The sequence below is a fragment of the Trichoderma breve genome (genome assembly GCF_028502605.1).
Source record: "Trichoderma breve strain T069 chromosome 7 map unlocalized scaffold00007, whole genome shotgun sequence".
NCBI lineage: Eukaryota > Fungi > Ascomycota > Sordariomycetes > Hypocreales > Hypocreaceae > Trichoderma > Trichoderma breve.
In genome coordinates, this window is record NW_026611593.1 from 2799491 (window position 1) to 2824753 (window position 25263).

At 46.7% G+C, this 25263-nt stretch overlaps 6 protein-coding genes across 6 annotated transcripts; 5 read left to right on the plus strand and 1 right to left on the minus strand.

Annotated features, from left to right (window-relative positions):
- Window positions 1–4382: 4382 nt before the first annotated feature.
- Window positions 4383–6560, plus strand: T069G_11031 (NAD binding domain of 6-phosphogluconate dehydrogenase domain-containing protein; the record flags this gene model as incomplete). Its single annotated transcript, XM_056178241.1, has 5 exons — window positions 4383–4396; window positions 4804–4929; window positions 4997–5552; window positions 5622–6059; window positions 6120–6560. The coding sequence occupies 5 exons, from the start codon at window positions 4383–4385 to the stop codon at window positions 6558–6560; spliced, it is 1575 nt and encodes a 524-aa protein (XP_056024531.1).
- Window positions 6561–6955: 395 nt separating this feature from the next.
- On the plus strand, window positions 6956–8683 carry T069G_11032 (uncharacterized protein; the record flags this gene model as incomplete). The annotated part of the gene is made up of 3 exons (XM_056178242.1): window positions 6956–6997; window positions 7132–7696; window positions 7749–8683. The coding sequence occupies 3 exons, from the start codon at window positions 6956–6958 to the stop codon at window positions 8681–8683; spliced, it is 1542 nt and encodes a 513-aa protein (XP_056024532.1).
- A 489-nt stretch (window positions 8684–9172) lies between these two features.
- T069G_11033 (RNA recognition motif domain-containing protein) lies at window positions 9173–10365 on the plus strand (the record flags this gene model as incomplete). The annotated part of the gene is made up of 6 exons (XM_056178243.1): window positions 9173–9255; window positions 9642–9698; window positions 9757–9856; window positions 9910–10124; window positions 10182–10261; window positions 10319–10365. 6 exons carry the CDS (start codon window positions 9173–9175, stop codon window positions 10363–10365), a joined length of 582 nt encoding a protein of 193 aa, XP_056024533.1.
- A 738-nt stretch (window positions 10366–11103) lies between these two features.
- On the plus strand, window positions 11104–13289 carry T069G_11034 (calponin homology (CH) domain-containing protein; the record flags this gene model as incomplete). Its single annotated transcript, XM_056178244.1, has 5 exons — window positions 11104–11126; window positions 11190–11400; window positions 11455–12137; window positions 12200–13185; window positions 13258–13289. 5 exons carry the CDS (start codon window positions 11104–11106, stop codon window positions 13287–13289), a joined length of 1935 nt encoding a protein of 644 aa, XP_056024534.1.
- A 102-nt stretch (window positions 13290–13391) lies between these two features.
- Window positions 13392–16980, minus strand: T069G_11035 (uncharacterized protein; the record flags this gene model as incomplete). The annotated part of the gene is made up of 4 exons (XM_056178245.1): window positions 13392–13431; window positions 13506–13576; window positions 13670–13768; window positions 13846–16980. 4 exons carry the CDS (start codon window positions 16978–16980, stop codon window positions 13392–13394), a joined length of 3345 nt encoding a protein of 1114 aa, XP_056024535.1.
- A 2267-nt stretch (window positions 16981–19247) lies between these two features.
- On the plus strand, window positions 19248–25230 carry T069G_11036 (HECT-domain (ubiquitin-transferase) domain-containing protein; the record flags this gene model as incomplete). The annotated part of the gene is made up of 8 exons (XM_056178246.1): window positions 19248–19573; window positions 19664–19722; window positions 19777–22211; window positions 22272–22809; window positions 22867–23603; window positions 23655–24768; window positions 24829–24978; window positions 25034–25230. The coding sequence occupies 8 exons, from the start codon at window positions 19248–19250 to the stop codon at window positions 25228–25230; spliced, it is 5556 nt and encodes a 1851-aa protein (XP_056024536.1).
- Between the last annotated feature and the right edge of the window lie 33 nt (window positions 25231–25263).

A 25263-nucleotide genomic window follows, 5' to 3' on the forward strand; every position in this document is an offset into this window, starting at 1 on the left:
TTAAAGTTTAATATTATTAAACTAAGCTTTTATTATTATATAAAATATAACTTAAATTATATATTAACTTTAAGTAGTAATTATTAAAATTAACTTAAAAACTTAAGTATTATAATAATTTAATTATTTAATAAGTAAAATAATTAATTTATTAATATAAAGTTTTTTAATTAAATTTAAATTAATTATTTTATAAATACTTAGTGAAATATTATAAAACCTTTAGGTATATATTATTATATTATAATAGGAAAAATAAATAATATATATATAAAAAAGTAAATAATATAATTTAAATTATATTTAAATATATAATATAATAATTAAGTAATATAAAATTATAAAAAAATAATAATAAAAATATATATTAAAAATTAAATAATATTAATATATATATAAATATATTTTACTTTATATATATTATTATATTTAAATAAATTATTTTAAAAATTTAAATAATTTTTTTTTTATTTTTATTATAAAAATATTATATAAAAAATAAATTATAAAAAAAATAAATTATAAAAAAAAATAAATTATAAAAAAAAAATAAAGTAAATATAATTTAAAAATATAAAAAATTTAATTTAAAATAAAAAAAAAATAAAATATATATAAAAAAATATATTATAAATTTAAATTTTCTCTTAAATATAAAAAATAAACTACTTAATTAAAATTAAAATAATAAATTATTATTAAACTTTTATTTAATAATTATTAATTAATAATACTTTATTAATTTTTTTATTTAATAATAACTTAGTTAATTTATATTTTTTTTTATAATTAATTTAAATTATTTTTTTTTACTTTTTTTTATTTTTTAAACTTTAGTAAATTCTTTTTATAATATTAATAATATTTTTATTATAAGTTTTTATAATAATAATTATTATTTTAATTATAATTATAATTAATTTTTTATTATTTTTAATTATTATAATTATTTATATTATTAAAAAAGTTTATTATTTTTATAATATATTATTTTATTAAGTAATTTTTTAATTTTAAAAGTATTATATATATAATTTATTTTTATAAATTATTATAATTTTTTATAATTTAGTAAATAAATATAATAAATTTATTTAATTTAATTAAGTTATTAAATTATAAATTATAAAGCTTAAAATATAATAATTATATTATATTTAAACTTTATTATTTAAATTATTTTATATTTTTTAAATTTAATTTTAAACTTTAATATAATAATTATATTTTATAATTTAAATTTTTAAAGTTTAAGTTAATTAATTATAATTAATTAAATTAAGTTATAAATTAATTTTATATTTAAAATTAAAAATTAAAAAATAATTTTTCTTTAATTTAATTATTATAGTTTTATTAATTTTTTTAATAATAAATATAATTTTTATAAAAAATTAATTATAATTATAATTAAAATAAAAATTATTATTATAAAAATTTATAATAAAAATATTATTAATATTATAAAAAAATTTATTAAAATTTAAAAAATAAAAAAAATAAAAAAAATAAAAGAAAATAATTTAAATTAATTATAAAAAAAAATATAAATTAATTAAATTATTAATTAATAATTATTAAATAAAAGTTTAATAATAGTTTATTATTTTAATTTTAATTAAATAGTTTATTTTCTATACTTAAGAAAAATTATTTAATTATATATATATTTTTTTTTATATATAATTTATTTTTAAAAATTATTATTAATTTTTATAAATTAATAAAAAAATAAAATTTATTTAATTAAATTAAATTATTATATTATAAATTATATACTTAAATTTTATATTATATTTAAACTTTATTATTTAAATTCTTTTATATATTTATATTATATTTAAATATTATTATTTAATTTATTTTATATATATATATATATATTAAATTTTAAAATAAATATTAAAATATAATTTTTCTTTAATTTAGTTATTATAATTTTATTAATTTTTTTTATAATAAATATAATTTTTATAATTAATTTTTATATTTAATTACTAAAATTTATAATACTATTATAATATTTATTATAGTAATTATTATTATTAATATTATAGTAATTATTATAATTAATATTATAGTAATTATTATAGTAGTTATTATAATAGTTATTATAGTAGTTATTATAGTCTTTGTTATAGCAGTTGTTATAGTGGGCTTTTGCTGACATAAGGGTCCCATGTGGTTGTATAGTTCCGTGGATCTATTGGGCACCTTACCCCTAGTGATGCTTTATAAGCCCTCCTTAAGGATTCTGCACCTCACTCGCTTATCGCAAGGCACTTCAGCGGAATCTCTGATTGGCCCGCTGGATAGTTGGAGAATTCTCACGGCGGAGGCTACCCGTCGAGGCTTGGCAAGCGGTTATCGAGAAAACGAAACGGGGCATATTATCGGCACACAGCAGTGAACAATACACACCTTAAGTTAATGTGTAAACAGCCTCAAATGGTGTTCTTATTACTCCATCGCACGCACATGTTTACTTTGCATTTCCTATTTTTTCACTTGCCACCTGCTTGCTTACCTATACAGCCAGCAACTTATTCCGAAGTGTGCTCCGTAGTATTATATCATAAGGCGGGCAAGGCGAAACCACACCAGACATATCGGGCACTAATCTGGTGTTTGTTGGTGGGCACTAAGCAGAAGAGGATGAGAACTTGCCCGGCCGCTGCTGTAACAGTATTATGCTACACGTAGGCTATTGCAACGGGTAGCAAAGCGGCAAATGAAAAGCTGCTGTTGCCCAACCAAGGAAGAGGCTATTGAACTCTTCGAACGGCAATTGAGTATGGGTAATATACACATGCTGATGACTCTTGGAGTTTCCCTCCCTGTGGACAGGGCGAATAAAAGTACGCAAATCATGAACATCATAATCCCACATCACCGGGCACTTTTCTCCCCTTCCCCCCCTTACCAGTCATGCCCGTGGCTTAGGTGTCGACTGTTTCGGCCCGTAGCCACAATAATAGGCAATGGACGGAGTATTACCAATTACCTCATGTTCAAGGTGGGGCCGAACAAGACTTGAATTTCCAAGCCGTTGAGGATGATTTATATCCACGCTTTCATGCACGGTATAATAAATCCTCCGTGCTGCTTGGCCGGCGAATGTTTTGGAGTATCAGATGACATCCATTTGAGACGACAAGTGCTTTGAAAAGCGACGTTTCAGTCAAGAGGCGACTAACATGGATGCCTTCGCTCCCGTGGCGCCGGGTTGGCTGCTGGGGTTTGTTGAGGCTCGCAAATCGCCTTCGTCTTGAAAGTTCCTACAGGGGAGAAAAGCGTCTTTTGATCCCCATTTAAAACTGGGGATTATCGTGCTTCTGAGTAGGAGATGCCGGCAGGGGAGAAGAAGGCTGAGGGCTGCGCACTGTAAGCAAGCAGGCTAGAACATACAGGTGGGCACAGCATTTTGGAGTTTAAGCTAGGTACCTACTAGGCAGGGCTACTAAGCTATTGCTCATGTACTTGGGCAGCACCGTTTACCAAGCCCGGTAGGTTTGTACAGTCATTGATTACCTTATGTACGATGATGCTTTGCGTGTGTTGAAAGCCTCCGGGCTCAAATGACGCCCCGCCCGAGGCAGCCGGAGAGGCAACTTATGATAGCTGCCGTGAGGTGGGGCAGGCAAATACGATTATTGCGCTCATATGGATGGATTGTCCCGATGCAGCAATAGGTGCCTTGTCTCGGGGTTAATATAGAAGACGGTGGAAGAGAGAGACACGGCGGACGGAAATGCGGAATTTCCCACAGCGGCCCCGGGCAAGTTCCCATAGGAGTACCGTACAAGTAACAGTGCGTCTCGGGGGGATTTGCCCGCACGAGGGTATCACCAGACGATACAAGACAAGACGATACCAGACAAAGATGAGACGAAAAGTGCCGTGCAGTAGTAGATAGAAATGGAATGGCATGGCATTGTATGAGTACTCGTATTGTAGCATTTTCAAGCCACGAGCATGGTGATAAAACGTGGCTAGCGTTATAGACTGGTTAGACATTTGTATGAGGTAAAAGAGCAGCGATGACGATGCGTCGCCCTGGGCCAATCACAATCACACGCCGAGTTCTCAAGCCAAAACCCAAACCCAAACCTCCTGCTTCTTGGGCGTTGCTGGGCGCCTCCAAGCTTGGGACTTGGGCGCGCATCCCCGTTCCGGGCCCCGTGTTTCCCACTAAGATGCATCCCACCATCCCACTATATTTACTTACCTCCGTCCCTCCCTATCTGTCCCTCGACTCTCCTCCATTTCTTCTCCATTCTCCTCCATCCGCCTAAACTCGCAATCCATCTGTTGCGAATCAACATTCCGTTGCTTTTTCGAATCCCTAAAAAATACCCCTTTGCTGCTACACAACCTACGCAATGTCTGGCCCAGTGTAAGTCTCCGGCCTCAGCTTCTTTTTTCCCTCTCCTACTCTCCCTACCTCACTCAACCCCTCCTCATCTTTTGTCATTCATTACCCCACCACCCCGCCCTGAAAAAGCCCAGCTCGTCACCTTTTGGATGACCTCAATTCCCGCACGCAATTGAGGCGAGATTTGTAGTCTCGTGTATTTGCTGTCGAGCTCTGGGCTATGCTGTAGCGGGGTGATGGTTGCGGGAATCATTGATGATGATAGCTGCTGTTGGTAACTACTGGTAGCTACCGGCAGCTGCTTGATGCTCGTTGATGCTTGATGCTTGCTTTGAATCTCCCCGCCTCTCCCGTATCCCGAGCTTCTTTCTCCCTCGCCATTGCCTTTTTCCTACTTTCTCTGCACTCTGCTCATGGTCCTGAGGTAGCGCTCGCCTCGCAAACATCAAGCTTGGCGGCGCCTCGCAACCTGATTCCTCCACTCCCGGTCAAGCTTCAAGAAATGCTGACAATGTTCCAAGCGCGGATCTTGGCCTCATCGGCCTTGCTGTCATGTAAGTTGCAACCTCCCCCTCCGGGTCATAATTGGCCGCCGTGTTTGCTGACATGACCACTCGCCAGGGGACAGAACTTGATTCTCAACATGGCCGACAATGGCTTCACAATCTGCGCTTACAACCGAACCGTCTCCAAGGTCGACGCCTTCTTGAACAACGAGGCCAAGGGCAAGTCCATTGTTGGCGCTCACAACGACAAGGAGTTCATCGACAGCCTCAAGTCGCCCCGCCGTATTATGCTCCTCGTTCAGGCTGGTAAGGCCGTCGATGAGTGGATTGAGAGACTCCTGCCCTACCTCGACGCTGGCGACATCATCATCGATGGTGGCAACTCTCACTTCCCCGACTCCAACCGCCGCACCAAGGAGCTCAGCGCCAAGAACATCCGATTCGTCGGCTCCGGTGTCTCCGGTGGCGAGGAGGGTGCTCGATTCGGCCCCTCTCTGATGCCCGGTGGTAACGAGGAGGCCTGGCCTCACATCAAGGACATCTTCCAGGCCATTGCCGCCAAGAGCGACGGCGAGGCCTGCTGTGAGTGGGTCGGTGACGAAGGTGCTGGTCACTACGTCAAGATGGTTCACAACGGTATCGAGTACGGTGACATGCAGCTCATCTGCGAGGTAAGCTTGTCTATACTCAGTTCCATCTCAATGCCCTGTGCGTATAGCTAACAGACACTCGTCTCATAGGCGTACGACATCATGAAGCGTGGTCTTGGCCTCTCCAGCAAGGAGATTGGTGACGTCTTTGCCAAGTGGAACAAGGGCGTTCTTGACTCTTTCCTGATTGAGATCACCCGTGACATCCTCTACTTCAATGACGACGATGGCACCGCTCTGGTTGACAAGATTCTGGACAAGGCTGGCCAGAAGGGAACCGGAAAGTGGACTGCTATCAACGCCCTCGACCTCGGTATGCCCGTCACCCTGATTGCCGAGGCTGTGCTGGCCCGATGCCTGTCTGGCATCAAGGACGAGCGTAGCGAGGCTTCCACCAAGCTCCGCTATGTCTCCCGCAGCAGCGGCAAGTTCGAGGGTAACAAGGAGCAGTTCCTTGAGGACCTCGAGCAGGCTCTGTATGCCTCCAAGATCATCTCATACGCCCAGGGCTTCATGCTCATGCAGGAGGTAAGAAGAAACGGATATACCCAAGATTGGAGACTTGAGCTAACGCAACATTTGTGACAGGCTGCCCGTGAGTTCAACTGGAAGCTTAACAAGCCCTCCATCGCTCTCATGTGGCGTGGTGGCTGCATCATCCGATCTGTCTTCCTCAAGGACATCACCTCTGCTTACCGCAACGAGCCCGACCTGAAGAACCTGCTCTTCGACAACTTCTTCAACGAGGCCATCCACAAGGCCCAGCCCGGCTGGAGAGCCGTCGTTGCCCAGGCTGCTGAGCTCGGTATCCCCACTCCTGCCTTCGGCACCGCTCTCTCATGGTTCGATGGCTACCGCACCAAGGACCTCCCCGCCAACCTGCTGCAAGCCCAGCGTGACTACTTCGGTGCTCACACTTTCCACATCAAGCCTGAGCATGCTAGCGACAAGTACCCCCAGGGCAAGGATATCCACGTCAACTGGACTGGCCGTGGTGGCAACGTTTCCGCCTCAACATACCAGGCATAAAGTTATAAAAGGCAAAAAATCTATTAAAGTTGGGTATGAATAGCACATGATAATATGACATAAAAAGGGATAATTAGGTTTGTAGTGCAAAATTCAAAAAAGCAGTAAAAATTTACAATTGTGAAAGCAAGATTATTTATTTCTCTCTGATGTGATAAGGATTTGTGATGTTTTGTAGCCCATAGAGTATGTTTTTACCCTACCATAGACACAGATGATAGTAAATTGCCTAGTACTAGGTAAGTAATGATATTATGTAATTTAGTAATAAATTTTGAACTAAGCTAGAAAGGCACTTAATGGGCGGTTTAAGGCGATGCATCTTACCCAGTGTTTGGCCTAGCTTGCAACAATTATTACTCCAATATGCTCCCGATTAATCAGTATCTTATCAAATGAGTAATATTACTCTCCCTTCGCAACTTGAACAATTACGAGTATGTCTTTCCTTATTCCAATCGCTGTAGTTGTTTCCAACCTTTGCCTTGGACTCTTTACTATAGCTATATTCTCCTCTCCGCAATGGCAAAACAATCCAAACCGTCCTCAGATGCTGATATCTTATCGCTAGGATTCATTCCACTCCCTGCTGGATGATTCTCTAATTGTTGCTATTGCGAGTGACCATGATCTAAGCACCAGTACCGGCTATGATGAAGCCTGTTCCACTTTGCGTAGTCTCGCACAAAATGTGGTCTTTGAAGAAGCCAGCAGCTTCGACCCAAGCGGTGCATATCAATTTACGGAACACGAAGATGAGAATCCGATTGATGACGCTGCCCCTACCCCCAAGTTGAACCAGGGAAACGTGACATCAGATGATGAAAGTATTGATACTCTATCATCGGATTCACAGTTGTCCAAATCTGAAGTTTTGGAGAAAGACATTTTGCAGCTCCAGAGCCTATTCCCTAGAATAGATGGTGTTGACATTAGGCAGGTCCTGACTAACGCAAATGGTGTCGTTGCCGCGGCGTTGGATAGTCTGCTCAATTTACAATACATCCAGTCTACAAGTGATCAAGCTCCCTCATCGAATGGGTTGCTTGAGGCTCACGACTCTGGGGCCAAATCTGTTGGCAAGGCTGGTGATGCAGGATATAACACCAGCGTGAGCAGTTCAAGCAGATTGAACAGTAAGTTGATCACTGCACAACGCATGACTGCTATGATACTAACGTACTCCAGCCCCAGCAGCTGTTACCTACATAGCAAAACGATTACACATGTCCACAGAAGAAGTTTCCATAATGTATGCTGAAAGCGGAAACTCCAAAATTGGCACTGTAATAGGAATCTTGGATCAGTACCTCTTGCAAGAAAACAGCGAGCCATTGACCAGTACGGAGAAGAAGGCTACCGGCGACCTCAAACAAAAATATCGCAGTGTTCCAGAAATTTATTTGGAAGTTATTGTTCAGATAACGGGACCAACGTCCACTCCCTCTACCGAGCTTGCATCGTTGTTGAACACATATTTCAGCAAACGATCGATGAACCAGAAACTTGAGTTGAGTTACAGATTGACGCCTCTACCACACGAAGACATAGAAGGGTTGGCGGGAGCGGCTGTTGATGCTATGACGGAAAGAAAGGGAGCTCGCTACAAGTCTCCCCCAGTGACAAGAGCCGGTGCTGATCTCACCCAGACACTTCAAGCATCACATGCCCTACATAAACAGAAACAAGACGCCATGGCATCTGCCGGAACTCTTTACCGGCGTGGAGCATCAAATCCGCTATATCGACAGGCAGCAGGTTACTATGCACAACAGGCTCGCGAACTTGGAAGACGTGCTCAGGACGCCACATCAGCTGCAGCTGACATACATGTCGATCAACAAAGCACTAACACGACGGTTGACTTGCACGGCGTGTCTGTTCTTGATGGAGTCCGAATTGCTCGCCAACGGGCTGTATACTGGTGGCAAAAGCGACGTGAATCACGATATGAATCACGAAAAGGCCAATCATCGGACCGGAACCTGACCATTATAACTGGTTTGGGCCATCACAGTGCTGGGGGCGTTTCACCACTCCGACAAGCCGTGGGAGCGGCACTCACTCGTGATGGATGGAAATATAGGGTTGAAACTGGAAAGTTTGTTCTTACTGGTCGATGATGATATATAATTGTGACAATGAAGATAGATAATATTGGATGAAGATGAAGGGAATAGGATAATGACTAACTAGATGAATAATTACTCACACATTTCATGCACAGGATATACAAGTTGCAAATTCCAATATGGATATATTGAATATTTAATATTATATTTACTTTACAGTTCTCGTTATGGAAATTTCATGACTTGTGAATACATAGTTTTACATCTTCACATAAGTGGTTTGGTGTTTTGTCCATTTCACTGTCGTCGTCATTATTTGTACAAGTGTGGAGAAGTGCTAATTACTAAAATATCCTACCTGTTTGGGCTTGGCTTGGTTTAAATCTCCGTTCTAGTATTTTTCCCTACCTAACCTCAAACTAATCTCAGCATCTGCAAACGTCAACTGAGCACACGCCAGGATCATTCACCTTTTATCATCTGCTTGATCCATTACGACTCCAGATTGATTGATTGCTTTCTTCTTTGCAAACAAAAACAATGTCTCGCGGCGGCACTACCTTATATGTCACAGGCTTCAGCCACGGCACCCGCGCCCGCGACCTTGCCTACGAATTCGAACGGTATGTCAACCACGCCACGCTCACGCTCACGCTTTCGCCCTCGCTTTCGCCCTCGTCCTCGTCCTCGCCCGCGCCTCGTCTCATACCGCAACGGGGAGTTCCTTTCGATGGACAGATTTGATCCCACGTCGATGTCGATGCCCTCGCAACCCTCTCCCCCCCGCTGACGCCTGAACCTACCTCCTCCCTTTTTCCTGCCGCGTCGGCCAATGCGTTTCATCCATCGCCTCGAGGTTGTTCTCTGTTTGAATGGATAGTTAGATTGCACCTCCTTTCGCAGGGCAAATCAGTCAATGAAGATTGCCCGAGAAACGGCTACCCCCGGCGACTGCGCCTTCCACTTCTGCCTTGTGATGGCATTCGCTAATATTACGTCTGTTTGATAGATATGGGCGCTTGGTTCGCTGCGATATTCCTGCACCACGATCTACTTCCAGCCGACTGTGGGTGATATATTTGGCCCTTATTGTTGCCAGATTCAGAAATACTGACCGCTCTCAGGTTCGCATTCGTCGAATACGAAGACCGACGTGATGCCGATGATGCGTATCACGAAATGCACAACAAACGCATTGGCCGAGACGACCTATTGAAGATCGAGGTATGTATTTGCAGATCTAATCGAATCGTTGGACAATATTAACGCGCTGCTAGTGGGCCAGAACGCCTCCATCAGCCTCGTGGCGCTTCGAATCTGGTCGTGATCGTGACCGCCGTGGACCCCGATCTCCTCGTCGTGGACGCTCACCATCCCCTCGACGCAGCACCCGCGACTATTCTCCACGGAAAGAGGAGCGCCGCGATCGTGACAGAGATTATGATCGTGATAGCCGAAGGGACCGAGACCGATCTCGAAGCCCTGAACACCGGTAAGGTTGTGAAGTTCATCAAGATGAATCGAAGTTTTGACATGATTACCTGTATAGGGACCGTGACCGCGATGCAAAGGATGAGCGCGATGATCGTGACCGAAAGGAGAATGGAACTAACGGTGACGAAAGGAAAGGTAACGTGGTATCTTTGCTCCAGATCCTTGAACCTACGTATTGATGTTTTTGTCCAGCTGAGAGCCCTCTTCCCGCCCATGACGATCTTGATGTTGCTGAGTAGTAGAGGCCACAAATGTCGAAGCGTAACACGGCAGTGGACTGAGTATCTGGAGTCTTGGCCTTATTACTCTCTTTTCTACCCACGTCTTCTTCTCTCCCATCGATCGTTTTGTACAATGCTCGGGTTTCCAGGTGTTTTCCCCTTTCGAGAATGTGATACAGCTTCATTGTGGGATATGGGATGCTTGGCATTGCCAGGCAACAACTTATGCTAGTTATAATGGTGTTCGAATATGCGCCTGAAACAGGCTGCGATATTTTGGAGTTGTAACTAATAGCTACCTAGTAATAAAACAGTTTTATTTTTTGTTTTCTTTAATACATGGGAGACTTATAACCTGCACAATCACTATCACACAATCACCATCACATGCCATGAACTTGATCATTTATCACTATGCGTACCTAGCAAAATAAGCATACCTAATCGCTTCTTAGCTGTATATAAATGGAGTCTGCCTGTACCTAGGCAGCAGTAGTAAAATACAGGTGCCTGCTTTGTACTCGTACTCTGGATTATGGCCCTGAGCTATTTAGCTCCAGCTGAATAGGCAGCTAACAGTTTAGCGTGGGGGGGAGACTGTGGCTGTGTGGGGTTTTGACGACTGTCGCTGTCGTAACCCCCTCCTTAGCTAAGGTAACATAGCTAGCTATTGCCTCTCAGCGCCGCGCGGTTCCTTCAATTCCGAACATAAAACGTTCAATCTTGCAGAGTGGAATATCACCAGCATCGTCCAGTATGAACGTCCTCAAGCTACAGAGGTATGCAGAGCTCCGTTTGGTACGGAATGTCATTGTAAATTCGTGGATCTAACAGCTGCGCAGGAAGTTTCCTCAGTTCCCGCAGAACGAGATCTTCCAGCTCTCCGATGCCTTCCAGCGCTTAGACGTCGAAGACCGAGGCTACCTCGACGAAGCAACTGCCATCAAGGCAACCCAGCAGAGCGAAAACCAGCCATACGATGTTGTTAGACAAGCCCTGAAAGAAGTAGACTTGGACTCCTCGCGACGAGTGGAGCTGGAAGACTATGTCGGCGTCAGTTATGTCATAACACACCTCACTTTGCAGTCTCTCTAACGTCTTTGGTAGCTTATTGCGAAGCTGCGCGCTGGGTCGGTCGCCCAGAAACGCATGTCTACAGGCCCTACTCCGGCTCAGCCTGGACCTGGACCTGCCCATGGCCATGCGTCCAAGGGCAGCGTGAGTGGTAAGATCCAAGTGCAGGGATCAAACGCAAACACCACACACACAATCAACGAAGATGAACGGACTGAGTTTACACGCCATATCAATGCGGTGTTGGCCGGTGATCCAGACATTGGAAGCCGACTTCCGTTCCCTACCGACACATTCGAAATGTTTGATGAATGTAAGGACGGTTTGGTGCTTGCCAAGCTCATCAACGATAGCGTTCCTGATACTATCGATGAGCGAGTCATGAACATTCCTGGACGAAAGACCAAGACTCTCAATGCCTTCCAGATGAGCGAGAACAACAACATCGTCATTGAGTCTTGCAAGGGTATCGGCTGCTCCGTTGTCAACATTGGAGCTGGTGACATCATCGAAGTTCGCGAGCATCTTATCCTGGGTCTTATTTGGCAAATCATCCGACGAGGTCTCTTGGGTAAAATTGATATTAAGCTGCACCCTGAGCTCTATCGGCTACTGGAGGAGGATGAAACTCTAGAACAGTTCCTGAGACTGCCCCCGGAGCAGATCCTGCTTCGTTGGTTCAACTACCACTTGAAGGCCGCAAACTGGCCTCGAAGGTCCGTATTTTCTTTTGTTGTTTTTTTCATGATATATTTACTGACTTGTTCTCCTCCCTCAGAGTTACAAATTTCTCTAGCGATGTGAAGGATAGTGAAAACTACACTGTTCTTCTCGCGCAGATTGGATCCGAGTACGGCTGCACTCGGGCCGCTTTGCAAACCAGAGATCTCGCGCAGAGAGCCGAGGAAACTTTGCAAGAAGCTGACAAGCTTGGATGCCGCAAGTTCTTGACCCCGTCATCATTGGTTGCGGGTAACCCCAAGCTTAACTTGGCATTCGTTGCCAATCTCTTCAACACTCATCCCGCGCTTGACCCCATCACGGAAGAGGAGAAGCTGGAGGTTGAAGACTTTGATGCAGAGGGTGAACGTGAGGCAAGAGTCTTCACCCTATGGCTCAACAGTTTGGATGTGCAGCCTGCTGTAGTCTCCTTCTTTGATGACCTGAGAGACGGATCGGTGCTTATGCAAGCATACGACAAAGTCATCCCGGGTTCTGTTAACTGGCGCCATGTTAACAAGGCTCCCGCCCACGGAGGAGAAATGCTCAGATTCAAGGCCGTCGAGAACACCAACTATGCTATTGAGCTTGGCAAACAGAATGGATTTTCTCTCGTGGGCATCCAAGGAGCAGATATCACTGACGGTCAAAGAACATTGACACTGGGACTCGTATGGCAACTCATGCGAAAGAACATCACGGTGACTTTGTCCTCATTGGCACAGAAGCTCGGCAAGAGAGAGATTACCGACTCTGAAATGGTCAGATGGGCCAACGACATGTCCAAGAAGGGCGGTCGCAACTCATCTATCCGGTCTTTCAAGGATCCGGCCATTGGCTCTGGTATCTTCCTTTTGGATGTGTTGAACGGCATGAAGAGCAGCTACGTCGACTATGACCTTGTGACTCCCGGTCAAACAGAAGAAGACGCATACATGAACGCCAAGTTGAGTATCAGCATCGCTCGTAAGCTTGGTGCTACCATATGGCTTGTCCCAGAGGATATTTGCCAAGTTCGTAGCCGCCTGGTAACTACGTTTATCGGTAAGTCAATAATATTATAGGCTGCAGTCTATTGTTGTTTTGATGTATATTTGCTAACATGTAACGATGCAGGATCTCTCATGGCGACTCATGATAAAATGTAGATTGTTTTACAAGTCTTGATTCAACTGCTCAATACAAGGCAATGTTAATTACCACTAAATATTAATTACGATGTACAAGAGTATAGTAAATTTCCCGCCCTTTTAAGAAGACATCTTCACGTCCGTGATTGAATTAAGAAGTCTGGATTGTTCAAAGTCAGCGTGCGTTCCCACAGGTTGTGCAATAAATAGAGCCCAAGTAGTTAAACTGCTTACTGTAAGTTGCGGTCTCTCATCTCCCGATCGAGAGTATCGACTTGCTTCGCCGTCAATCTAACTTTGCTGAGCTACTTCAAACGGTTAGCTAAATCAAGGCACCGTCAGCCGAGTTGTGAAGAAGGATTACGGGAAAGGCTGCGATTTTCAAGGGATTCTCGCACCAAAGCTAATGCTGTTGAAGAATGATCTTCGTCGCCTTCGGCTGCGTCATCTAAGCCGGTGGTTCTGCTGCTGTTGGATTTGTACAGAGCGGCTTGAGCCTATTCGTGATGGTTGGTGTTAGTTATGAGAAAAAGGGAAACATTGAGTTGACTGGAGTGAGTGCATGAAAACTTACCTCAGCTTCAGCCAGCTCTGCGTTCTTGATCTTGAACTGGGCCAGCAGTTGATCGTACTTGTCATCTGCGTCCTCGAGCTTCTTCATGAACTGCTCAACTTGCAACTGTGACTCGGTCGACTTCTTGTTAGCCTCCTCCAGCAGCGTAGTCATGCTGTCGTTCAAGTCATTATAGTCATTCCGAGCGACATCTTCCTTCTTCTTGAGCTCAGCCTGGGTGGCTTGCAACTCTGCCCTGACGGAAGCGAGCTCGGCCTTGAGGTTGTTGAGAGCCGTTGAATCCTGGGGCCTCTTGACGGCATCCAACTCAGCCAGCGCCATCATGCGCTCCATCTTCTCCCCGGCAAGCTGCTGGTTGGCCTCGTCGGCCTCGGCTTGGGCGGCAACGAGCTGCTCCTGCATCTTTTGCAGAGACTCCTGGAGGCTTCCGGCGGTGGCAGCCTGAGCTGACAATTGCTCTTCCAAGCTGGCGTTCTTGGCCTTGGATTCATCCAGAGCAGTCTCCATCTGCCTGTACACAGCTTGCAGCTCGTCCAGCTGTTGCTTCATCTGTAGCCCTTCTTCCTTGAGCGAGAAGCTTGCGTCTGTATGCTGAGCGGCGAGTTTCTCAATCTCAGCCGCATGTGTGCCATGCAATTCACGCTTGGCCTCCTCCAATTCCTGGATGGTGTTGGCCTTCGTCTTCTCTAGCAGCGCGTTGGCCTCTTCAAGCTTCGACTGCAGCGCGGCCAAAGCTGACTCGTGCTGACCGGTAGCTGTTGTCAGATTGGATTGATGGGCAGCAACTAGTTCTTGCTTTTCCTCTTCATGTTGTCTCTTGAGCTCATCCAGCAGCTTCTCATGAGAAATTTGAAGGGACTTGGAGAACTCGGCAGATGAAGCCTCTCCGTCTGCCAACGCAAGACGCAGCTGCTCATCGCATCGAGCCTTGATGGCATCAAGCTCCTTGACATGAGCATCCAGGGCTTCTGCGGCACTAGTCTTGGCAGATGTCAACTCCTCGGCGTGAAGGTTTCTGATCTTGACAAGTTCCTCCTCGTATTCCGCTTGCTTGGTCTCGAGAATCTTGGCGGCCGACGAATGGCGCTCTTCCGCCTCTGCTAAGGCCTTGGCATGTTGTTCTGAATCTTGGGCCACGGATGACTGAAGCTCGTTGTGCTGCTTTTCCAACTCCTCAAATCTCCGCTTGAAGAAGGCATCACCACGAAGACTTTCAATTTCGTTTTCGTAGTCTTGAGAAATTTGCTTCAAGCGCTCGTCGTGCATGGCCTTCAAGCTGGAGACCTCTTCATCCTTGCTGGTTAGCGTAGCCTTCAACTCCCCAACTGTGCTTTGCAGCTCAGCCTCGCTCTTGCGGGCAGCTTCAAGCTCCTCATCTCGGGCAGCCAATTCGCTTTGAATCTTCAGCTTATCGCTGTCCGCATTGGCCTCAGCCTCCTTGATTGCTGTCTCCGATGTTGCGAGCCTGGTCTTGAACTCCAGGATGTCATTTTCGAGATCAGCAATCTTGCCGTTGAGCGCATCGCGCTCAGCCTTGACTGACTCAATGGTTGACTCCAGCTCGTTTTTCGAAGCAGTTAACTCGTCAACCTGCTGCTGTAGGGTTTGAACAGTCGCCTCATACTTGGATTGCAAATCCGCCACCGCAGTGTCTGACTCTGCCTTGTCGGAGACGGAAGCCTGCAGCTTCTCGACCTGGGCAGCATAGTCACGGATGGCTTGCTCATATTCGCTCTCTTTTGCCTTGAGCTTCTCCTCACCTTCAAGCTTCACACTCTCAAGCTCTTTCTGCAGCGCATCGCGAGCCTCTGCTGCCTGTGCCTCTGCGGCCTTGAGCTTCTCCTCGCTGTCCTGCTTTAAACTTTCCAGCTCCTTCTGCAGCGCATCGCGAGCCTCTGCTGCTTGGGCCTCTGCAGCCTTGAGCTTCTCCTCGCTTTCGTGCTTAAGACTTTCCAGCTCCTTCTGCAGAACATCTAGGGCTTCTCCGCCTTGGCTTTCCGTCACCTTGAGCTTCTCTTGGTTTTCGAGTTTCAGGCTCTCAAGCTCCTTCTGCAGAGCATCGCGGGCCTCTGCTGCCTGGCTCTCCGCCTCCTTGATCTTCTCTTGGGTTTCAAGCTTCAAGGCCTCGAGTTCCTTTTGCAGTGCCTCGAGAGCTTCTCCTCCCTGGCTTTCTGTTGCCTGAACCCTCTCTTGGTGTTCGAGTTTCAGACTCTCAAGCTCCTTCTGCAGAGCCTCGAGGGTTTCTCCTCCCTGCTCTTTAGCGCGAGCAGCCTCGGTGAGCTCTGCATCCACAGCGCTAAGCTTGTCAGCTTTCTCCTGCAGCTGAGCCTCCAGATCGCGTATGATGGCATCGTAATCAGTCTTTGGTCCATCTGGCGCATCCTTTTGCTCCTCGTTGGAACCACCGTCCTCTGCTTGCTGGCCGCTGGTTTCGAGTTTCTGGCGAAGTTCTGCTACAGTGCTTTCGAAAGTAGTCAGTTCTGTTTTGAGAGACTCAATTTCTTTGTCCTTGTCGGCTAGCTTGGAGTTTAACTCGTCAAGTTTGGGGCTGTCAATGTGCGCATCGCGAACTGAAGTCCGTGTGGATGGTCGTGAGGCCCCAGTGACTATGCCCGGTGCAGCTGGTCTCTTCCGTGCATCGGCCGCGGCACTCGATGAAATAGTGCTTCGAGAGACTGGTGTTCTGGTCGAGGCTAGCGACTCGGAGCTCCCGCTCGGCTTGGTCCGTTGACCAACAGTGGGCTTGGGACTTGCCGCACCAACACCAACGGTAGATCGACGGGCGGTCGCGGTAGTGGACGTCGCACCGGCCTTTTTCTCTGCTGAACCCACGGTGCTCTCTCTTCGCGATGCAGATTTGACGGCATCGTCGCCCGCACCGACGCTGGCACCGCTTCGATGTCCCAGCCCGGACGTGGAAGCAGTAGATCGGTGTACCGAGGGAGATGAACGAGTGTGCGTCTTGTTCAAGGCGGGAGATCGAGCACCGGGGCCGACAGAAGTCCTGGCTACTGTCGAGGTAGCCGTTGCGCTGGCATAGCGGGGTGTGGCTCTCTGTGTAGGGCTAGTTTTGTCGGCAACATGCGACTCAGTCGCCTCAGCCTTGGGGGGAGCGGAAACCTCGCTCTCAGGCATTGTGGTATGAATTATATAGCGCTGGACAAACGCGTTAACAGGGCTGGGTCGATCGATAGACAGCGCGGGCACACAGACCTACCTTGGGAACAAGCGCCTTTAAAGTTGATGCTGTCGTTGAATGTCTGTCTGTCTATCCGTATATGGTCATAACATGCGTATATCGTGGTCGCGTAGATGGAATGAAAACGAGCCCGCCCCGACCTCTGGCGATGAGTTTTCAATATTCAGGGTCTCCCAGGACGCGAGAAGAACATGGAAAAGATTTGATCCAGCAAAGGAGTATTCTATCGATAGATATACAGGCGAGCTTGGGGGAGCAGTAAAAGGGGCACCTGAGCTAGCCCCACCGTCTCCCCGCTGCCCCCCTCCAGGGTAAAGCTGCACAGCGCTGGATATTCACACCGATAGATCAAATGTGAAAAAGGATGCAACGGAGCTAATGAGCCCATGTGCATGTGAGTGTGCTGCATCCTGACTAAGCTGCGGCCAAGGTATGCGCATGGTGCTAATGTACGAGCATGCAGCTGTCTCTGGATTGATGGATGAACAGTGACAAGGTAGGGCTTTTTATCTGTCGTTTTTGCATGGGGGAGGCTATCGAAATAAGGTAAAGTGGTGGCTTGAGGGGGTGGGCATCGACCATTTGTTGGAGGTTGTATCTTATCTATCAAGGTACGTGTCGTGGTTGGCCAAATGTCTTGTAAGCTGAGAGATGTTTTAAATGGCCTGCTGTAATGATTCTTTTCTTTACTAAGCTGCGATATCTTTACTACTAGAATATGTCTGTGTAGGTATGTAGAGAATACAACCATCGGCTATCGTCAACGTGGTTGAAAGCATCAACTGCATTTTAAGCTTTTTAGTACCAACTTAGTACCGCGTGTAGCCACAGCCCGCCTTTCGGCCCATGGATCACATCAGTGACAGTGACACTCAAAGCCGGCGCCTTACTAACAGCTCTAACAAGTTGAATATCTCTCATAATGACTAATGGCCCCACCATCCGACGGCTCCCCAAGCGGATAGCAAACTTACTTAGTGCTACATACGAGTACAGGCTCGATTCGATTCCATCACTCTTCGGACCTTGCAATGCTCTGAGTGGGCAGCCAGCACCAGTTCCAGTTCCAGCAACAGTGAACCAGTATTGACTGACCTCTTTGCTGATTGATCCTGTGGCTCCTCTGCTCTGGTCGCTCACGCAGTGACTCGACACTCTTCGTCTCAGATGAGGAGCAAGTCGGTGCATCGCCAACAAGCGGCGCGCGTCTGCTCTGCTGGGCTCCGATTCCATCTCCAACTCCATCTCGACACCTAAACCTACCTAAACCGCCCGTTGCTGCACTCAGTTATTACTCGTTCCTTGTCCTCCGTTTTGTTCTTGTCTACTCTACTCTTGTCCTGTGTCTCTCTTATCACACCTGACCTTATCATCCTCCCCCGTTTTATCTATTCTCGTGCTTCCTGCCTACTAAGCTCGTGCTTGCCCTCCTGATGGCGTAGTTTGGGCATGGCAGAACAAACAACGGCAACCGACCACGAAGTGCGACTTCCCGCGGCCTCACCCACGCCCACGCCCTCGCCCAATCCCACCGCTGCTTCAACCGCTGCTTCAACCGCTGTATCTGCTGCCGCGAGGCCTGTAACGGCCACTGTCCAAAGGTATGAAGCTTGGCTACAGTTGATGTTACAGCTGAAGACCGCACTGCTGGCCCTCCCTTTGACTGGCGCATTGATCGCCCTTCCTGGAAGCACTGATTTGATTTTGATTTGCTTTGATTTGATCTGCTTTGATTTGACATCTATCATTATCGCCCAACTGCGAAGCTCTGGCCCTCTCAAACTCTAACTCTTGCCTCTGCACACTTAAGTACTGCCATCGGTAGTGCCGTGGTGGATGAGGTACTTGCTCTGCATGCCGGAGCCTCCATTTCCCGTCACCTCGCCTGGCCTCGCCTTACCTCGCATCACCTCACCCCAGCATAGACCAGCCAGTGCCGCATCTATTCACTCTGACCCGGGCCAAGACAAAAAGAAAGCTGCTGGAGGCACCGTTATCCCTTCACACCCTCGACAAGCACCGCTTCCATCTCTACCCTGGCGCAAGGTCATCTCTTAGCTGCGATATCGCCGTTGAGGCAGCATCCTCAACCTCAACATCAACCTCTTCTCTTAACTCTTCCTCCCCGCATCTCCCCACCCCCAAATCCCATTCTTTGTCTGCACCTTGGGCACGAGCAAGCAGTCTTGTCGGCAAGTTTCTCATGTCTCCCAGAATAACCAGATCTTCCGCCCGCCAAGCAGCGAGCCAGGCGGCTCGAGCTCCTGCTGCCTCATCAGAGTCCTCGGCTCCAACTGCTCCCCCACCACCACCGTCGTCGTCGTCGTCGTCGTCCCGGAAGCGAAAAGTTTCGAGCGCGGAGAAGAACCTTGCGACCGGACCCCAACCTAGCTCTTCGGTTCGACGGTCCAAGAGACAAAAGATTCCTGAAGCTGCTGTCCCGCCACCACCACCAGAAACCGTACCTAATTCATCCCACTCATCCTTGCCGCGGAAGGGGAGGGCTGCAGCGGATATGGATGGCGCCGAGTTAGTCAGAAGATCGTTTCCCTTGGACATACCGCTAATCTCTGAGAGCAGGGTGCCTGCTGTAGCCGCCGCCATGGATACGTCTCCCAGTTCTAATACTGGTAGCCGAAGATCAGCTCGAAGCAAGCGAACTTCTAACCAGTCCCAAGGTCTGCCTCTACATCTCACAGCATCTGGCTTCCTTGCTAACTCGTTCCCTGAAGCCACCGTAACTTCGATGCCTGCAAGTCGAGATTCACAACTATTCACAGGAAATGCTTCCGATCAGGATGCCATTATGACCGGCATGGGCGATGACAAGGATCACTTTTCTTCTTCGTCACCTCATAGGGAAGATGCACAATCCTCAAAGATTGGCAAAGGCGATGGTCATGGAGAGGACGATGACTTGAGTAGAGACGGCGGCACAACCTCCATCGAACATGCTTCATTCAACGACGACGATGAAGACGAAGAGGACGAAGAGGAGGACGAGGACGAACATGAAAATGACCACGACAACGAAAACGAGGACGAGGACGACGATGATGATGACGATGAAGATGACGACGAAAACGAAGACGATCCCTTTGGCGCTTACGGCGGCCCAGGAGACCATGACTCCGGCCTTTCCAGCACCTTGCGGGCTTTGACCGGCATGATGACCGGCTTGTCTAGTCGACTTCGGGAACTTCTTGCAAGTCTACGTAGTGAAGATTCGTCTGTCCAGGTGATCGCTCTGCAAGAGCTGTCCGAGATTTTCCTAGTGTCTAATGAAGATAATCTCTCGGGTCACTTTTCTCCCGACGCCTTCGTCAAAGAGCTCGTTCAGCTCATGTCCAAGGAAGAGAGCCCAGAGATCATGCTCTTGGCCTGTCGCTGCCTTGCGAACCTCATGGAAGCTCTACCCGCAAGCATTGCTAATGTTGTGTATGGAAATGCCGTCCCAGTTCTCTGCCAAAAGCTGCTTGAAATCTCATTCATAGACCTCGCCGAGCAAGCTCTGAGTACGCTTGAGAAGATCTCAACCGAATATCCTTCCAGTATCGTTCGAGAAGGGGGGCTTACAGCGTGTCTATCCTACCTTGACTTCTTTGCAACCAGCACGCAGCGAACGGCTGTGACCACTGCGGCCAATTGCTGTCGGAACATTCCCGATGACTCGTTCCCTGTGGTTAAAGATGTTATGCCAACCCTCCTGAATGTCCTCAACAGTAACGACCAAAGAGTTGTGGAGCAAGCTTCCTTGTGTGTTTCTGGCATCGCTGAAAGCTTCAAGTATCACCCATCGAAGCTCGAAGAGTTGATTAGCGTTGACCTTTTGCGCGCAATACTACGCCTTCTCGTCCCGGGGACCACCAATCTTATTGGACCTAATATCCATACACAGTTCCTCCGCGTGCTAGCTTTCACCGCCAGGGCCAGTCCCAGACTCTCTTCTGAGCTGTTCAAATTAAATGTGGTGGAGACGCTCTATCAGATCTTGACGGGCGTCTCTCCTCCAACAGGGACCGAAGATGTAGCATCCAAGCTGGACAGCGTGATTGTCATGCAGGCGCTTATTCATCGACCTCGTGAGCAGATTGTGGAAGCTCTCAATGTCATATGCGAGCTGCTTCCGGGTTTGCCTCGCAATGCAGGAGTTGCCGTGGGAGACTTCATGGAGTTGCACGATGCGATTGAGCCCATTACGCCGTCATCCTTGAGCGGCAGAAGCAACTCGAATCACAACGACCGCCGCCTTGAGCTTTTGGAGGACTGCAAGGATCAAGTTCGCCGTTTCGTGCTCATCATATTCCCAACATTAACGGATGCCTTCTCCAGCACAATCAACCTGAGCGTTCGCCAGAAAGTCCTGACTGCCCAGATAAAGATGCTCTCCAACTTGGACGAGGGCCTACTTGCGGAGGCATTGGCACCAGTACCTTATGCATCCTTTTTGGCTTCAATTTTGTCACAAGAAGATCATCCTTCCCTGGTTATTTTAGGTCTTCAAGCGACTGAGTTACTCCTTACTCGCCTTGACAGCGTTTATCGATACCAGCTTTATCGCGAGGGCGTGATATTTGAGATACAAAAATTAGCCTTGGATGATGGCCAGCCCAGCATAAAAGAGGATCCTTCCAAATTGAAGAATGGGCCTCGAAGGTTGAGCTTGCCTGATGCTGGCGATAGCAGCGCGCCGTCATCAGATCATGAATCCGACGACAATGACAATGAAGACGAAGAGGCTGAGGACGAAGGCGCTGCTCATGAGCACCACTCTTCTGGTGGCGATGATGAGGATGTCGATAACGAGCTCAACGCTAGTGACGCATCGCCAGCCAGTTCTCGTGGCTCGTCAATGTCCTTGGATGCCGCATCTCTTCCTTACGTCTCCAATGTTCAACTAATGAAGTCCCGTATCGTCGTCATCGCCAAAAAATTCTTAGAGGCCCACGAGAAAGACGGTCGCAGCCAAGACATGCGAACGCAGGCCACACAGATACTCGAAACTTTATCTCATCTAGCAGACGAGCTCGAGGCCTTCTATTTGACTCGCACATCCAAGACGTTGTCTCCGGAAACTGGACGAATGCTCTTTACAAAGCTTTCGTCTTACTTTGACTCCGATATCCTGGAAAGTATTACTAGCGCAGAGCTCCTGGCCTCTGGCATGGTAAGAGTGCTCCTCGCAGTTTTCAGCAATCCCGACGAAGCGCTGGCGCACTCTGCTCAGGCAAGCTTCTTGGAAGTATTCATGAGTCCCCCAACGAAATCTAGACCTAGAACTGGCGTCACTGAATCACAAGCCACGCCATTTAGTGTGCTGATTCATAAGCTACAAGATCTGCTCAGTAGGTCAGAGCATTTTGAAGTTATCACAGTTCATCAAAACAGCTTTGAGGGCAATCGCAGCAGTCCGGCCTCGATGCTGGGCAAGCAACTTAAACTGAGGCTCGTCGCGGACGATGAATTGTCGATTCCGCGCCCCTATCGAAACATCATGGTGTCCATTCACGCAATTGCTACGTTCAAGTCTCTGGACGATTATCTTCGCCCAAGAATTAGCTTAGCAGAGCGGCCAAGGATCTCCCGAAGGGATGGACTTTCTAGGGCTCTTGCGGCTATAGCCAGCTCTGGCTTATCCCAGAATCTTACAGCAGGCGCCGGTCTAACTGAGCAGCCTCCCGCTCTGCCTGGGACTACGCAACAGCCACCCCTGCCACCGACATCTTCTGCGTCTTCTGGCTCTAGATTCTCTGGAAACATCAACAGTAAATCAGCCGAGATGTCTGGCGCGCCACCACTTGCCGGACCCTCTAACGACAAAGGATCCTTACGGCGGTCTTCCAGACTCTTCAGATCACCAGCAGATGTACCAACTCCCCCGACTCGTCCTCCCGATGAAGACAAGGCGCCGCAGCCTACCTTGGAGTGTGCAGATGAGAAGCAGCTCACTGATGACGAGGACGATGACGCTGGTGATAGTACTGCTCTTGATGCCATTGTCGGCGAGCTCGATGAAGACATTGGGGAGAAAGGAGAGGCTGATACTTCTGCCGTCAATCTGGAAGTCGCTGCTGAGAACACTATTTTGACTCAAAAAGAAGATAACTCTAGAGTTGCGACACCACCGGGAGCAAATCTTCATGGCTACGATCGAGTACTGTATAGGAACAGTGCTCATGCAGCACCCCACTCTTCATCACGGCATACTTCTTACGCCTCTATACTTCAGACTATCCCCCAAGATTGGCATATTGAGTTTACTCTGGATGGCAAGATTATTCCGAACGAGACAACCATTTACCGCGCCGTTCACATGTCGACATCTTCTGCGAATGACCACGGTAATAAAAACATCTGGTCTTCGACGCATCCCATCAAGTTTCGAAGAGTTTCTGGGCAGCCCCCTGCAGAGTCCAGGACGACTAGCTTCAACGCCGAAGTTGATGGAGAAATAGATAAAGGGATGGCGGCTTCACTGGCGAAGCATCCAATCACTGCTTCCATTTTGCAACTTCTCAACATCCTTCATGACCTCAATGCCAACATCGAAGATGTCTTGGTCGAGAATCGGAATAGCCTCATTGGCCTGCGCGTTGAGCCGTTGTCTCAGTTTGTGAACACAAAACTTACGGCTAAGCTCAATCGTCAGCTTGAGGAGCCACTGATTGTCGCAAGCAGCTGTTTGCCAAGCTGGTCTGAAGACCTAGCACGCCTTTACCCCTTTTTATTCCCCTTTGAGACGCGACACCTCTTTCTCCAGTCGACATCCTTTGGGTATGCTAGGTCAATGGCTCGTTGGCAGAATGCGCACTCCACGGATGATAACCGGCGAGACCGCTCCAACGAGCGGCCATTCTTGGGCCGCCTCCAGCGCCAAAAGGTGCGAATTTCCCGACTTAAGATTCTCGAATCCGCTTTGAAAGTTATGGAACTGTACGGCGCTTCTCAAAGCATACTAGAGGTGGAGTATTTCGAGGAAGTTGGCACTGGCTTGGGCCCAACTCTTGAATTCTACTCTACAGTGTCGAAGGAATTCTCCAAGAAGAAGCTCAAGCTTTGGCGTGAAGTCGACTCTGCTGGGTCAGACGAGTTTGTGACCGGCCAGACAGGACTATTCCCTCGCCCACTCAGTGCTGAGGAGGCGACCACACCGAATGGAGAGCGCATTCTTCACATGTTTAAAGCTCTCGGAAAATTTGTGGCTCGGTCAATGATTGACTCTCGTATCATTGATATCCATTTGAACCCAATCTTTTTCAGAATCGGAGATGCCTCTTTGACTGGTGTTAAGCCATCTCTAGGAGCAGTCAAGATTGTCGATCCCGGTCTTGCTCGCTCACTCATAACGATCAAAAAGTTCGTACTGGCCAAGAAGGAAATTGACGAAGACCCAGCCCGCACGCCTGCGCAGAAAGTGGCAGATACTGAGGGAATTATGATTGACAATATGAGGCTAGAGGACCTCTGTCTCGATTTTACCCTGCCTGGCTATCCAGATATTGAGCTCCAAGAGCACGGCTCTCTAAAGCGAGTCACCATTGAGAATGTTGATTTATACTTGGAAAAGGTCATTGACATGACTCTGGGATCTGGCGTCAAACGTCAGATTGATGCCTTTCGCACTGGCTTCTCGCAAGTTTTCCCCTACACGGCACTAAGAGCCTTTACGCCAGACGAATTGGTTTCATTGTTTGGCCGAGTAGAAGAGGACTGGAGTCTTGAGAGTGAGTTTACTCTTGGAATATCTTATGGAAATGAACATTTAGCTGATTTTATTGATCTAGCCCTCATGGATTCGATCAAGGCCGACCATGGCTACAACATGGACAGCCGAAGCGTCAAGAATTTACTGCAGACTATGAGCGAACTTGATCTCAAACAACGACGAGATTTCCTACAGTTTACTACGGGCAGCCCAAAGCTTCCCATTGGCGGTAAGTGCTTCTATAGCCGTGAGATGTATCCGGATATGTGCTTACTGTATACTAGGGTTTAAAAGCTTAACTCCGATGTTTACTGTTGTTTGTAAACCCAGCGAGCCTCCGTACACCTCAGACGCTTACCTTCCGAGCGTCATGACGTGCGTGAATTATCTAAAGCTTCCAGATTACACTACCATGGATATCCTCAAAAAGCAGCTGTACACTGCAATCAGGGAAGGGCAGGGAGCGTTTCATTTGTCATGAGCTGCTGACAATCGAGTCGTGGGACTTGATGTG